Here is a 17,042-nt window from a genome sequence, read left to right on the forward strand (position 1 = left end):
TCAACTTTAGTCCAGAGGGGAAAAAAGTGTTTTCCACCACCAATATACTTTCTTCTAATTTTCTTGTTCCAGTGTTACACATGATGGGAAATGTCATTTTACGGCCAATAACATTGACGTCTTATTATCCATAGGGAAATTTAACCGTAAGTCTAAATAGTCACAAAGTGACAATTTGGGTCATGTACGCAAATACTCTGGCCTACATGTTGCCAGGTCTACATATTATTATTATTTTTATATCATTCATTCAGTCATTTTCAGTACCTCTTATCCTCACAACGGGGGTGCTGGATCCTATCCCACCCTGTGGGCAGCAAGTGAGGGACACAGAATTTTCTGTCTGCCAATAGCAGGGCACAAAAAGACCAACACCATTCATGTTCACATGCATACCTGGGAGCAAATTAGAGTGTTCAACCAGCCTACCCTGCCTGTTTTTGGGATGTGCAAGGAAAGCAGAGTACCCAGAGAAAACCCACACAGGTCCTGGGAGAACATACAAATTTCACACAGGAACCCACCGGGAATTGAAGTCTCGATCTCAGAACTGTAAGGCGAATATGCTAACCTAACTTCCACCGGGTCGCCCATCATATATATCTTATTTATCATACATTTTTAAGTGAATAAATACATTTATAAATGAATTAAATATTAATAACAAACAAAATACAACAATTAAAGGGCTATAATAAATATAGTTATTCATTTTTGACCACTTATGCAGTTCAGATTTGCTGAGAGCTGGAGCCAATCCCACCTAATTTCAGTTTTCAGGCAAAAGACGGACTGTTCACTAGTCAGTCGTACATGCTGTTGACAGTTGTGTCAACCAAAACTAATACTACACCATTGCTAAAATATAATAAATACTCCACAAGAATAGACTAGATTCGATCATCTTCCGCACCCATCCTCATAAGTGTTGCGGGGGTTTCTGGAACCTAGCCAAGCTGACTTCGAGCGAAAAGCAGACCACACCCTAGAATGGTCGCCAGTCAGCCATGAGGCACAAAGAGAGACAAACAACCAAATGCACTCACAATCATACCACCATCAGCATGAATCGAGCCCACGCCTGTTCACACCAAAGTCAGGCGAGTGAACCTCCTCACCATCAGATGACAAGAATGGATTATATTTGTACAATAGCTAAAGTAATAATGGCCGAAGTGAAATACTTAGTTACATGAATGTAAGTTCAGGATAGGTTTAGTTTCATTTTCTGGTCCATGCTTTATATTCATTCATTTTCTGTACTGCTTATCGTCATCGGGACCCTGTCCCAGCCAACTTTGGGCTTTAAGTGTGGAACAAACTGAATCGATTGACATCCAATCGTAGGGCACAAGGAGACGGACAACCATTCATGCTCACACTCATGCCTAGGGGTTAATTAGAAAGCACAACAAGCCTATCACACATGATTTTAGGATGTGGAAGGAAACATAGGCCTGTGGAGAACATGAAAACTCCACTCAAGAAGGTCGGAACCCAAAGAGGATTGTATTCCCCATATCAATACTGGGAGGCGGACGTGCTAATTCCCTTTGTCTTTATGGGAAATGTTTCTTGGTTAGCAGTAGGGGTGGCTAACATGAATCAAGGTTGGGCATGGGGTGATGTGGAGATGGAATGTCTTCTAGATATTTACACATAAAATCGACGTTGCCTCAGTACCCTGATTCGTCAAATGTCCCTTGGGATAGGCTGCAGCATCCCCTATGACCCCTATGTGGCTAAGTCTCATAAAAAAAATGAATGTTTTGCTCAATGCCACGCATGTCACATTTTAATGTGATCACTTTTCATGTTAAAACATGAAATTTAGCTTTTAAACTTTTTGTTGAGTGCAGGCCCGTCGGCTTGAGTGGTTAGCACGTCAGCCTCACAGCTCTGGGGTCCTGGGTTCGAATCCAGGTCGGTCCACCTGTGTAGAGTTTGCATGTTCTCTCTGGGCCTGCGTGGATTTTCTCTGGGTACTAAACATGCATGGTAGGCTAATTGGACACTCTAAATTGGCCCTAGGTATGAATGTAAGAGTGAATGGTTGAGGGTGCCCCCCGACTCTGGCCCGATGTCAGCTGGGCTAGGCTCCAGCACCCCCTGCGACCCAAGTAAGGATAAAGCGGTTCAGGAAATGAGATGAGAACAATAACCTCAAGCATGAGCATTTTTACCTCGTTTCGCTTATTCATGGCATCAGTGCTTTGCTTTGAACTTATAACCTTTCGCCTTTCGCTGGTACAGTACAGCAAGACCTCTAGTTGTATATTAAAGCCCCTCCCCTTCCCCCAGCAGTAAGGCTCTTGGAATAAAGCCAGATGATCCACTCATGTCCTAACCAGTTGCACGTCAGGAGTATGGACATGTATGTAACTCTATCTTTTAAGCCTGTTAGTGCGTTGATTTTATGATCAATTGAATTATAGTATTTCAAATATGTGCAATGCTTCTTCCTCATGTGGACTTCTTTGTCTTCTGAGTGCATGGAAATAGCTTACAAAGCCCTACAGCCCTGCTCTGTCTTTGCTAAGCTCAAGTAAGCAGAGTGGACATGGTGAAGAAGAGCATCCATTTCCAATTAGGATTGAATACAGCAGCACAAAGGATTAATCTTTCTCTTAAATTTCAGCTCTTGCTAGAAGGGAAGGATGAATAAATCTAGATACCACAGTAGTACTGCTACTTACGAAATGTATTCGTTCCAGAAGATGTTTTGTAACTTGAAATTTTCATAGGTAGAGACATATTTTACATTGAATTAGCGTAATTTGTTCCACAATCTTTAATACTACCCTCTGAACCCTTTGAAAAATACAATTGTAGAAATATATAATACAATACAAAGACCTTTTCCAATGTGGTGGAATTGCAAGTGACGGCTGACTAAATTTACGTACACATGCACAAATATACACTACTTAAAATCTTAAAAATTATGTTACGCACACTCAGAATAACTCAAAAAACAAACTCCATGACGAACAAGGAGCGAAGGCAAGAATCAAGAACTCATCCCCAGAGAGAGGACAGATCTGCAAAGGTCCCAGAAAAAAGATGAAAAGGGGCTTTCGGTGGGACAGGCACACGCCTGCCGGTGGCCGCTACCCCATTTTGGGGCGGCTCTACTATCTACCTACAGTGCGCTAACCTTGGTTCTGACATCATGGGGACGCAGCTTCCTTATAGTCAATGTGATTCCAGTTAGGTGTTGGGAAGCAATTCTACCACAATTTCAAAATAACATACAGTATACAGGAAGTGTATTTACGTTTCTGGTGATGTTTGATTTCTTTTACATTTGGTAACTCGGATTTATTTCGTATTTCGTAACCTGAAGATTTAGTATTTAGAAGCATTCTTAAGTTAAGGAACTAACTCTCTCGAGTAGAGAAAGCTGTACATATACTATATACAAACATACACATTGAAAAATTTAAAGAAATACAAATTATTAATGCACGGAAGTCCAGTTATTAACCATGCTGAAAAATTACAGCACTTCAAAGGACAGAAATCGATCTTTATTTCTTACCGTGCAAAACTGAGGACACACTCTAGATGACAATGACCTGCAGGAGAGCAGAGCTTTACTTAACTAATGAATCATTAGACAGTGATTAGTTAATCAATATCTTGGAATTGACCGCAGATCTTGCACCTCATTACTTATTCCTCATTACTTGTGAGGCAGCAGCATTGAACAATGACCACTCTTATTTATTTATGATTATATAAACGTTAATTACTCTTTTTGTGACACCACCCTATGTGGTATTGATTTTGTGATTACTTCTCTTTTTCTCTACATTCAAAGTGGAGTGCCCCCATAAAAAGTAAACAGAGTAACACTGTTCAAACTGTTACAGCTACCGTCTGATATTATTAAATATTAACACTGATATTTGCAACTGCTGCATGACTGCTGCTTTATATTTTGCCTGTTTTTTCCCAAGTTTCGAATCATATTCCTTAATGTCAGACTCAAATACACATTTAAGATGAAGCTTGGGTGTATTTGACAAAAACAAAGAAATGTGTTATGTATGTATGATGGTTCAGTTAGGTTAATTAAGGGGTACTTGCTACTTGCAATGATTGTGGCTTGCGCAGGTTGAAAGATGAGATCTGTTATTGCTTCCCGTGTGCACTTGTCAGATCCAATCAGATGGGTGCTCCATAACAGTATGCTGATCTAAATGTATATTCTAATTTTATTTTTCAATGTATTTTTTATTTAGGTGGCACAATGAATGACTGGTTTGCACATCTGCCTAACAGTTCTGAGATAGAGTTCAATCCGTGTCAAGTGTCAAGTTTGCATGTTCTCTCAGTCCCTTTGAAGGGCTTTTCTGCTGGTGCTTTGGTTTCTTCCCACATCCCAAAACACCCCAAATTTCCTATTGGATTTAGCACATAATCTTGAGACTTCAATTCAACAGGAGAGAGTTGCTGTTTGTAGGGTGGCCGATATTTTGTGTTTTGGTTTGTAAAGCACTGGGAAGTTTTCATCTGTCAGAGTCGTCTGGTCCCTGATGTTCCTATTTTAAACTGAATTAATGTTCCCCTTTGACTGGCCTATTTCAGACTAGGCTGGTACTTCTTTTAGTTGGCATCCCTTCCAGAGAGCAAGTTCAACTTGCGGTTGGGCTCCCCAGTGTGAATGTTGAAGGTTTGACCCAGAACCTGCAATAAATAGGCTTCTTAACCAATTCTGATCATGAGCAACCACTGAAGCCAATCATAGATCAGCCCCAATCAGCAGAAAACCCATTGTCATTGTGCCCACTGGCACGGTGGGGTCAGATAGGCCAAGGACTTTTGTTTTTGCAAGTATTCTCTGCAATGTAATAAACTGAACCACACAAAACCTGGTGCCATCCCAGTATCCACCCCCCATTTTCCAAGTCTGTGGCGCTGGTATGTGACCTCCTGTCTCATGAAGAACCATTTCTGAGGTCGCGCTGCGACCATCATCTTCCTGAGAAAGAGGAAGGCTGACTCAATTCACACACCATCCAAGTACATGTCACATGTCTCTTGATGGGAATTCCAGTAAGCACTTTGGAACTCAGCCTCTCAAAGTTGCATGTACATTAAAGCCCACATATTATACATTTTTAAAGCTACGTCAAAATGGGTTTCCATCATCTAAACCCGCTATGTGTAAGAGTAGTATATCTTTCCAAAACATCACAGTTTTTAACACATTTTGCCATCTCAACAACGCTTGATATAAAATAGCCCTTGTGATGCGAATTCCTGGGTGTGTGATTGCCTTACGTACTAGACCCATCAGGCAGTCCAATTCACGAGGCAAAACATTGGCATACCAGGCAAGCATATTGGCTTATACCCACTGAAACTGTGCTTTTATCATAAAATGTAAACATTTTACTCACATTTTCATCAATTTCTCTGTTGAACAGTAGCTATAGCTATAGCTACAAGTTTAAGTTCGTTGCCAAAGTCTCCTCTCCCTGGTGTAATTAAAATGCGTGCACCAATGGGACTCCTAGAGCAGGGGTCCCCAACCACCGTGCCGGGGACCAGAACAGGCCCGCGAACCACCTGATGCCCATCCGTCAGAGAAATAAATATTAACGTTTTCAATCTCACCCTCCTACTTGAAATGAGAAAAGTTATTTATTTTTTGCTGTCATGGACATTGTCCATGAAACATACACTGTTTATACTTTCTGTCTTCTCCAGCCAAAGTAGCTTCATGCATACAAGTCGTGCGTTTGCATCAGTGTTGAGTATATGTTTATTTTATTTTCCTACCCTGGAGCAGATCTCACATAAAAGATTTTATTTTGTAACGCTTGTCATTGCTAGGGCCACGGTTTAATTGAAGGTTTTGGCAATGAGCAAAAGACATGAAACAACTTGAACTGGGGATTTAGACTGAACAGGGCATAAATTCACAGTCATTGATTCAGTAAAAACTTTCTCTGTAGAAGGATGGCAAACTACATGGGAAAACCCCATTTTAGCATGGGAATACCATGCAATCCCTAGAGGGTTTATGCAGTTCATTAAACTCTGAATAATGTGACTGCAAAGAGACAGGAAATTTACAACTGATTGATTTGAAGAACATTTATTGCCGTAGCAAAATGAATTAAAAAGGGGTGCTCTGAACTCTATACAGAAAGCTATAAATCAGTATGTGAGCTCTGTTTTAGGTATATTTTTAGAAATAAGCAATCAGACACTAAAATCATTCTTCTTTGTCTCTGAAGAAAGAATGCTATTTATATATTGTGATTTGGGGAAAAAGAACTCCAAGTGAATTAAAAAAAACAACTGATATTTGCTTGGGCTTGTACATTTTGATGTTACTACATTCAGGTTAACAGATATTTTCATAAGTGCTGCTAATATTACAACTATCAAAGTTCATTTGTTGAATAATCCCTTATGTAATTGTCATTCTTTATATTTATATAGTGTTTGTGTTGGCAGCTCTTTGTTATCACATACAGTAGACTGGCTGCTCTCTCACATCCACCACTGAATTAATCATTGTCGCCATATCATAACACGCTGCTCCTGCAAAGTGGAATTTCAATTCAGAATTGCAACCAGATAGAGCGACAAGGAAAGGAATTTGGAAAAAGTGGCAGATGTGCAAGGTTACTGGGAGATTAGAATTGAATTAAATTTTGGATCTGTCTAGTCATTAATTTTATCTCTAAAATAATTATTTTCTGTATAAGTGAATTGAAGTGAACAGGAGCCGCTGATGGTTTAGTGGTACATTCACCTGACATTGGCGTGGTCAGCATGGGATCGATTGCCACTCAGTGGCCATGTGAGTGCGACAAGCTCTCTGTATCTGTGTGTGCCATATGACTGAATGGCGACCAGCTAGGTGCTGTCTGCCTTTTGCCTGAAATCAGAGCACCCTGCAACCCTGACAAGAATAAGGGTGTAGAAAATGGATGGATTGATGCATAAAGTAAATGGTCACAAACATGTACAGGAAACGTGTTAAAAATATAACCAAATGTATTTAGCGTACAGAGAAACCAATAATCAATGGAAAATGAACAAAAAAGACTTTCTTTATCAAACATTTGGCATCGTGAAACCTGTATTTACTGTTCAGGAAACACTTTCATTCCTGTTCAATACATTCAAACAAGTAGAAAATTGTTAATTGCTACATAATGTATGAGAATGGATGCTTAGGTTTGTGAGTCTTCACATGGTTATTAAAAGTAGCTGACTTGACTTTGATTGGTATGCATTGCACGCTATTATTTTTGGTTTAGAATGATTATACTGATCATCCAAGGCTTGGTGCATTGATCTCTGAGTGCATTAGTGCTGAGTGCTAGCTTTTCTTCTTGGCCTAAAGGCATAGAGGTTGGTTAAGGTTGCCCTGAACATTATAAAATCTCAAATTCTTCAGAGCAGATTAATTGCAGTTATATTAGATTAGTTAATGATTACATCTTTCTGGTTCAACTCTTCTAACTTAAAACACTGCCATGTGACCCCTCTACAGCTGATCAGACTGAGGTGTTACATTTGATTGTCTCTATTGACCTCCTTTCTCTTTGCATCCAAAGCCATTTGAAGTGATGTTCTGCTACTTGTATTGTTTATGGCTCGGTTTACATATGTCTTGGTGATGCTCGGTATGTTTAGGGCGCTGTGAAATGATTGACCCATGAATCTTCTGCTGCCTACTTTGATGGGCGTCAACCATATGGATCACCATTTCCTCCTGTTTAGTTGTCTTTCTTTCATGAGCCTCACTGAACTTGTCTTACCATACTATACTATCTGTTATATGATGAGAATAATTCTTCTTTAAGGCCTCAAATTGTTGGTTTTGATGTGCTGTAGGAATCTCAACTGATTGTCCGCTTAAGACAGGGGTCTCGAACTCAATTTACCTGGGGGCCACTAGAGGCCGAGTCTGGGTGAGACTGGGCCGCATCAGGATTTCCACAAGAAAAGCACTGATAAAACTTTCCAACGTTATCAAATATCTTTATTTTTTAACAAAAAATAATGAATTAAATAAATTAACTTAAAGATGAATAAAAAAGAAATCAATCAGTAATATAAAACCAAATAATACTAATGAGCATACAGTAGATATACACTGGCTGGCTAAGTAGAGAAAATGAATTATTTTTATTCCGTTTCAAATGTCTGTATTAACAGCTCTTTAACCTTTAACTTTCTGAACTTGAATGGAACATTGAACATGAAATATTCTGAACACGGCTTCTTTTGCCTACTCCTTGCTGCTAGAGACCTGGCAGCGCTTCTTCTCACATAGTCACATTTGGCTTGAGGGAGGAAGCAGTGGAGACCCTCAGTAGAGCTTGAAGATGCTCATCAGTAAGTCTGGACCTGTACTTGGACTTATTGAAGTTCAAGGTGGAGAAGAGCTTCTCACACAAGTATCTGCTCCCAAAAAGGCACATGGTCCGCTTGAACCTTCGGGAAAGTTCAGGGAAGCTGGGGGTCAACTCTCTCAAAAATTGCCCAAGCTTGTCTGCTTCTCCACTCACCTCCCTGAACTTGGCTTTGAGTGCAGAGTTGCACTGCAGGTCAATGAGCTCCATTTGAAGCTCAGGATGGGCATCTTGCACATCAAAGGAGAAGGGGTCCGCAAAAATTTGAAATGTGGCTTTGTGTGTCTTGAAGTCTGCAAATCTGTGATCAAATTCCTCCTGTAGCTTCGAAATGGCCTCAACATACTTCTCACCACTGAATGGTGTGCCTGCATCCACGAGAGCCTTGCATGCTGGGAAATGGCAAAGGTTTGTCTGAGAGAGCTGGGCTTTCCATAACACAAGTTTAGTGCAGAATGCTAGGCAGCACTGACAAGTTGCCCCTGGCCTTGTAGCTTCTTGTTCAGTACATTAAGCTCATGTGTGATATCAACAAGAAAAGCCAAGTCCATGAGCCATTTGGGATCACTTAGCACAGGATCAATCAACTCACAAACGGCGTAGCTAGCTTTGACTGCTGCATTACTGTCTTTGGTAGCCTTCTTGAAGAGATCCTGTTGCCTCAGAAGACGTGTTTTAAGACTGGCAACCTGGTTGGCTCTCTCATCTCCCTGGTATTTTTCGTACTCCTCAGCATGTCTCATAGTACAATTACGTTTCAAATTGTATTCCTTGTGCACCGCAACTTTTTCAGTGTAAATGAGACACGTCGGGGTGCCCCTGTGTTCAACAAAGAAATATTGCACTCCCCACTTTTCTTGAAACTGTCTGTGCTCATCACCGACCTTTCTCTTCACGGCAGGCTTTGAAAGAGACATCTCTGGGGCTCTGTAATATGTTTTTCCACTTGGAATGAGTCTCGGGTTGATCTTTCACATTCAGTCGCGCGGGTTTGTGGCGCATGTGCACTTTCGCTCTCCGTTTCAATCGCGGAGATGGCTACAGACACTGACACAGGCTGGATCACGGATCATAGCGCCTCATTCAGTTCTATGCTGAGAGCAGCGGAGGAGTGTGCGCGCCGAGCGGAGTGATCGGCCTCACGGCTTCTCCTCCGCCCAGCTGATTGGAGGAATGAATGAGTGAGTGAGCGAGGCACTGGACAGCCCGGCCGATGTCCCGCCCTCCAGAGCCGTATACCTCACCGTGATTGGTTCATTCAGCTCCGAACCAAAGTTCCCTCTAATTTTTTGTTGGTCTGAGCAGAAAGACAACCTCCCTGAGCGCACTGAGTACCAGTGTGAGCGACATCATCGGTACTCGGATGATTCGCCTAAAGACGTTTCGCCGACGGACGTTTGACAGACGGGCAGGTCGCCGAATGGACGTTCCACCGAACGTTCATTCGGCCGAACGGAGGTTTCGCCGAAACGGGATTCGAACGCTCACCCCGCCGGATCGTGTGTGTACAAGTTTTTCAACCTCGGCCCGCGGGCCATATACGGCCCGTTAGGATTTTTAATCCGGCCCGCCGCCGGTGTTGTCCAAATTATAGTAAAAATCAATGTTCGTCTACCTTCAATGGCAGTCCGGGAATAAGCACTCTTGGGCAGGCAGATGTAGCAGAACCGAGCCGTAAAATGACAGCAATCGGGTCAAATCCATCCTAAAACAGCATTTAATGATTAAATACAAATACTGGATGATATCGCGATGGAGGCAAAAAAACGTCTATAGACGTCCATTCGCCAAACGGCTCAAAATGCTCTCAAATTCGGTCAAATCCAGCTGAAAACAGCGTTTAATGATTAAATACAAATACTAGTATTTGTATTTAATCATTAAACTAACAAATACTAGTACGACCTGTCCGTCTGTCAAACGTCCGTCGGCGAAACGTCTTTAGGCGAATCATCCGGTCACGACATCATCATTGCTCGCTATCGGCACACCAGTATCACACCTGCCACAAGCAGGTGCATGTCAATGTTCCCTCTAATTTTTCATGTAAAACATGCTGTAAAACAAGAAAAACATGAGTGGACAGAGCTACTGCCACTGGCTGCCACTTAAACGGCGCCATCATGGGGAAAGGGGTAAAAAAAAAAAAAAAAAAAAAAAAAAAAAAAAAAATCGATCTTTCATATTAAGACGGGGGCCGCAAATTATCGTCCCGCGGGCCGCAGTTGGCCCGCGGGCCGCAAGTTTGAGACCCCTGGCTTAAGAGCTGCCAGTACTGGGTCCCTGTAGACGTAGTCTGGGCTTTTGTTGCAGTCACGCCATCAAAATCAATTGATCTGCTGGTGTTACGCACTCAGCTGCAGCTGGTAATACCCTTCCTGATGGATTCTGGAATTAGTTTCAGCACCTGGTTGCGTAAAGGCCTACCTACACCGAAAACTTTGGGCAGGGGCTTAGCATGTGCTCCGATGTTGCCATTGTTATGTACAGAAGGCAGTTTGGGGTCTACACTTCTTCCCAGGTAAAGAAGTTGTCCTAGTTGGGCAGGTCATAATATATATTGTGTGTTCTGATCTGCCAAGTCTGTCCAAATAACTCTCGGGTCACTGCCTGGTTGCAGTTCCCTACACTACTGCAGGACGCATATCCTCGGGATGAGCTTACACACCCCGTGTCGATGTGTTGGGAACAGCCCCAACTCCACTCTGCCATATGCCACCACACCCACCAAATCTCAGGCAGAGATGGAAGTCCGGATAGAGCACAGTAGTTTAATTTTTCCACTGTCTAACCTTCCATACCACCACTTTAATGATTACATCTTTCTGTTTCACTTCTTCTAAAATAAGGCGATTTCGGTCCTGTGAGTTTTTGGATGTAAGCGCTCCATGGGTGTGACCTTGAATTCTTCTAGAGACATCAAGGGTAAATGGAGCCCTGTGCTATCTCAATGATGTGCAATGTGGGCAACACAAACAGTCTTCCTGTTGAAGATCGTAATGGTGAATATAGTAAACTCCTAGACAACTATAGTAGTAATCGTAATCTTGGCCAAATATGATGCTCATACATCCACATTTGTCTGTTAAACCAGATGTGCCGACTGATCTAACCCATTGTTGCAGGTCCAGATTAAAAATTACTAAATACTAGATTTGATTAGATTAGATTAGATAACTTTATTCCTCCTGTATTCATGAAATTTCACTGTCACAGTAGCAAGAGGGTAAGAATAGAGACACCGAAAAAGACCTTTTAGACACAAATAAATAGGTAATAAATAAGTTAATAAATAAAAAAATAAATCAAATAAATAAATGTGTTGCTGATATATATATATATATATATATATATATATATATATATAATATATATATAATATATATATAATATATATATAATATATATATATTATATATATATATATATATATATATATATATATATATATATATATATATATATATATATATATATATAGTATATATATACATACATACACAGATGCACATGTATGTAGACTAAGACTATCATGCAGAATGTGAATAAAGTTGGTGCTTAATACAAAAGTCTAAACAACACATTTGCCTTTATCAGGAATGTTAACAATAGTCTATGACTACCTCTGGATTGTGTTGCATTCTTGTTTTCTGCATATTGTTCCTCCTCTTTTCCTCTTTTTAATTTTGTTTTGATTATTATTTTTTCCCCATTTGCATCAATATGATACATTATTTTCACACTTCCAGTCCGTGCACAACTAACTAGCAAACAGATGCGCAAACGAGCGGAAATGCAATTCTCCATTTTACTTATTGTCACATTTAAGATTTCTGCCATCGTGGAGTTCTGCGTTCAACTTAGTAACATTTTTAATGATCTTTAAAGTACACATAAAAAGCAAATGTAATGGTGACCTAACGCCTTTGGCACCGTACTTGTATTAGCGTGAAAGTCTATTGTAACATATGGATCAAACTTTGGTGCATGTACAATATATAGAGTTGTGAGCACATTGAGCGGAAATTCAGTGTGCGTTATAGTCAGGCTGTGATGTTTATCTGCAGGATAATGCACTGGGCGAGGCGCATCGAGCAGGAGATTGACAGAGTCTTTCAGCACATCAGTGGAGCTCAGCAGCTGAGAGGGGTGAGTGTCATACCTTTTCTTTTTATATTCAGCTCTAACTCATTCGGGATGCATTAAGTCCAGGAGACATGTGCCGAGCAGTGTGCAAAATAAGTGCAAATCACAGGTGCACCGCACATGACATCAACCTTTTAGTCTTTTTTCCCTTTAGATGTTCTTAGCAAAGCAATAAACATCCATTAAAATAATAACATTGCACTTTGCCTGAATAGGCAAACATCCTTTTGTAAAAGCTTCTGCTGTTTTAAAATTTAAATTTTTGATCAATTTTGCAAAGACATTGCAAGAGCAAAAGAAAAATAGCCTTACTTGAAAACTCCTGCAATCCCCTCATTTGTTGTAAAGCATTTTTTAAAGAACCTTATAGAGTATTTTAATTTTTGGGGTTGTAGTCATTCACTACCTGTCCATGTACAGCATATGTGTCAAAGTGGCGGCCCGGGGGCAAATCTGGCCCGCCGCATCTTTTTGTGTGGCCCGGGAAAGTAAATCATGAGTGCCGACTTTCTGTTTTAGGATCAAATTAAGATGAAGAGTATATATGTATATTAAATTTCCTGATTTTCCACCTTTTAAATCAATAATTATAATTTTTTTAATCATTTTTTTCTGTGTTTTAGTTCAAAAATCATTTTGTAAAATCTAAAAATATATTTAAAAAAAGCTAAAATAAACATTGTTTTAGATCTATACAAAACTGAATATTCAGGGCTTTTAATCCAGTTCTTTTAATCCATTTATGAAAAAAAAATCTAAATATTATATTTAAAATGGTCCGGCCCACGTGAAATCAAGTTGACGTTAAAGCGGCCCGCGAACCAACCCGAGTCTGACACCCTTGATGTACTGTATTCATTAGATATATTGTGCCCATAAGAAAAATTTATTTTACATTAATCCTATTTATGCCAATAAAAGGTTGAGTGCGAATGATCACTGCCAGCCCTCCCAGTAAAAATGGATTGGACATGTATTGCTGTCAACAGCAGTCAAAGTATTAATTTACTACACTACTGAAATCTTACTCCTTATAAAATCTCAGTGCATATTCCTCTTCTATTTATTTTGTGGTTTTGCTTAAATCTAAAAGGGATTCTGAACATCTTAAATCAAAAGAGAGAAAAAACATACTGAACAAGAAACAAATCTTACAGTGTATACTACAAACGTAGCAGGGTGTGGAGTAATTCAGATGACTAAATCAGAACACCATTCATCCGTATCTTTAGTGTCATATTTCTTATATAGATGCATTGTTATTATCACATTATTATTAACATTTTCTAATAGTATTTATCTTATTTACTTTATTTTAATCATATAATCAAAGCTGATTTTCCCTCTATTCATACATAGTAAAAAGTGTATATTTTTCACCTTAAATACATAGATGAATGAAAAATTAGTACATAATCATCCAAACATTTTAATCAGTCTTTTAACTCATTGGCCGCGATGGATAATGATCAATGTACAATCATTTCAAACTTGGATGGTTGCAATGAACTAATACAAGTATATAAAAGATGGCTACAATTATTGCAGGACTAAATTATTTTCGGTCACTTAGAGCCCACAGGTTGTAGTTTGTTTACCACTCTTTTTGAGAAAATCTAATTTAGTACATTGCACAAACTGATCACCCGGTGAGGAGATTAGATTAAAACTGGTTCTCCCTTACAAGTCCTTGTTATCCTCGACACAATAAATCTCCCAATAGAGAGAAAACACTAAAATAAAAGCAACAAATATGACCTGATATAATCCCTTGTTCACTCCTGTTAACACGCCCAGTGTGGTGTTAACCACGGTCCGTCTACTGAAATAAGCGTTGCATAAAAGCTTTAGAAAAAAAGAAAAAGAAAGAAAAAACACCCTGGAAAAAACCAAAGGCACATGCGTGAATTCTTAATTTAATTTTCAGCCCTCACTTGATTTCTCTCAGTGATCATAGTGCACGACTAAACCCATATTTGATGCCAGAATAAGCATGAAACAATGATTATGTGTAGATTAAGCATTTGTCTCAACTGGGCTGGAAGAGGCCGCTGTCTTGGCAATGTGGAGCACAGATCATGTGAGTTGGGGCAAGATTCATGCTGGGGGGAGATGTGTGGGAGTGTAGGCAAATGTCCTCTCTGTTTGTGTCATAGCTGAGCAGATGGTCAGCCTGCAGCCAGCACTAAAGCCTGGATAGGAAATGCACTTGTTCATTCAAACCACACTAATTCCTCCATTGGCTCACAGCGATGCAGAAAATAATTTGGATAAGAAAAAAACATAATGGCTTTGAAAATTTCCTGCAGTCATTTGGGCAAAGCAATGACAATTAGTTTTAAATCAGGGGCTCTTGTTTTCATTGTTGGCCATATTAAAGGGCTAGAGTTGCCCATAGCGGGGCGTTTACAGCGGTGAACGACATAAATGGCACTGCTTGTCCTATTATATGGACGTAGACAGATTTAATATACTTTTTTTTTTTGGTTCAACAGTAACAGGCTAAATATTTTGGTTGTAAGAAAGTGAAAGCAGTTACATTTAAATGGCATCATTTTTTTGGCAGCTGCAGTAGGTGCATTGGAGCATGAAAATTCAAGCGCCTTCTTTATTTTACATGTGAAAGAGTTGCTGCATTTGTTTAGGAATGATTATCTAAATAGTGGTGCATAAAATTTTCTGGAACGTACATATACTCTATATCAGGGGTCGGGAACCTTTTTGACATAGCCAGAATCAATTCATATTTTCAAATATTATTCCTTGAAAGCCATACTCAGAATTCAAAAGTCAAAATTCATGAAAATGCGTGTTTTTTGGTCCTTTCAACACTTAAAGTACAAAAAGTCTCAGAATTCTTACAACAACATTGTTATGCTGTTGTTAATCAATGAGTATCAATGAGAGTATGCATTCACAAGGGAGTCTAATGAAAAAAAGGGATTACAGTGGCGCTAGATGTACATTTTAGCTTACAGGTTAACGTAGAGCCATATGCACTCATCAAAAGAGCCACATACGTATGCAAGCCTTAGGTTCCCTACCCAGGATCTAATTCTTATCCAAGTCTCTTGAACAATGAGAAAATTACAGTAACTTACAGTATGTGCTTTTTGCTGTACTTCTTTACACAGGGTCCTGGAACACAAGTTATGTACGTTCTTATTGCTATGTTTAAAAAAATCGACAGGTAGCAGCATTGAATTGTATTCTTATCACCTTTAAAGTCCCACTGTTACAATTTCTCATCTAATCTCATCTCATTTTCTGAATCGCTTTATCCTCATTAGGGTCGCGGGGGGTGCTGGAGCCTATCCCAGCTGTCTCCAGGCCAGAGACACCCTGAATCGATGGCCAGCAGATTGCAATGCACATGGAGACGGACAACCATGCACGGTCACACCCATACCTAGGGGCAATTTAGTGTCCAATCAGCCTACCATGCATGTTTTTGGAATGTGGGAGGAAACCGGAGTAACCGGAGGAAACCCACGCAGGCCTGGGGAGAACATGGAAACTCCACACAGATGGACATGACCTGGATTTGAGCCCAGAGCTGTGAGGCCGACGCACTAACCACTTGCTCCACCGGGCCCCCTCTGTTACAATTTTTACACACTAATCAAATTATTGAATCTTGTCAAAGAGAACACAAAAGTAAATTATCAAGACTCACACAGATCCAGAACTATGGAAAGTGTGCAAAAAAAATAAGTTTTGTAATGGTTAGTAGTAGTGATGGTTGAAAACCGAGGACAGCAAGGATTCCAGCAGAGGGCTAATGACAGAATGGAAAACAGTAGTTGAGACCAGTTGACTTTATAGTGTGATGAGTCAGAATACAAAATTGAACATGGATATGGGAGGAACTAATTCCCGAAGAAAACGATTTTTGGGACATTTTACATACATATTCAAACAGGAGGCAGAATCACCATAACAAGGCATAGGAGGGTCAGAGAGATAAGGAGAGAGAGCACACCATTAACATCGGATCACAGCCAATAATGCTGGATAAAGCCTTATTGTCTTGGTTCCAATCTCATCTTATATCCAACTTGTCATTTGGTTCACTTGATAAATGCAGACTGGCGGCCCGGAGGCAGATTGGTTAGCGCGTTGGCCTCACATTTCTGGGGTTAAGTTTGCTGTGTTGAGTTTGCATGTTCACCCTGGGCTTGCGTGTTTGTTCTCCAGGTTCTCCAGTTTCCTCCCAACATGCCAAAAGCATGCAGGGTAGGCTGGTTAAAAACTCTAAATTGCCCCTCGGTATGAGTGTGAGCGTGAATGGTTGTCCATCTCCTTGTGCCCAGCGATTGGCTGGCCACCGATTCAGGGTGTCTCCTGCCTAGTGCCTGTAGTTAGATCGGATAGGCTTGAGCACTGCCTGCGACCCTTGTGAAGATAAGCGTTTTAGAAAATGAATGAATGAATAAAAGCAGTCTTCAGTAAAATGTTATGTTTAAAACAACCAAATACTTACCAGCTAGCCAACTCCAACTACCACAT

General features: G+C 40.1%; 1 protein-coding gene across 1 annotated transcript in view; it reads left to right on the forward strand.

Annotated features, from left to right (window-relative positions):
* cacna2d2b (calcium channel, voltage-dependent, alpha 2/delta subunit 2b) overlaps positions 1 to 17,042 on the forward strand; it is a 41,994-nt gene that overhangs the window by 724 nt on the left and 24,228 nt on the right. The window contains exon 2 of the mRNA XM_077602450.1: positions 12,455 to 12,536. Within this exon, the coding sequence (XP_077458576.1) occupies positions 12,455 to 12,536 (82 nt within the window). The remainder of the gene's footprint in view (positions 1 to 12,454; positions 12,537 to 17,042) is intronic.

This window comes from Stigmatopora argus, chromosome 6 (genome assembly GCF_051989625.1).
Source record: "Stigmatopora argus isolate UIUO_Sarg chromosome 6, RoL_Sarg_1.0, whole genome shotgun sequence".
NCBI classification, from domain to species: domain Eukaryota; kingdom Metazoa; phylum Chordata; class Actinopteri; order Syngnathiformes; family Syngnathidae; genus Stigmatopora; species Stigmatopora argus.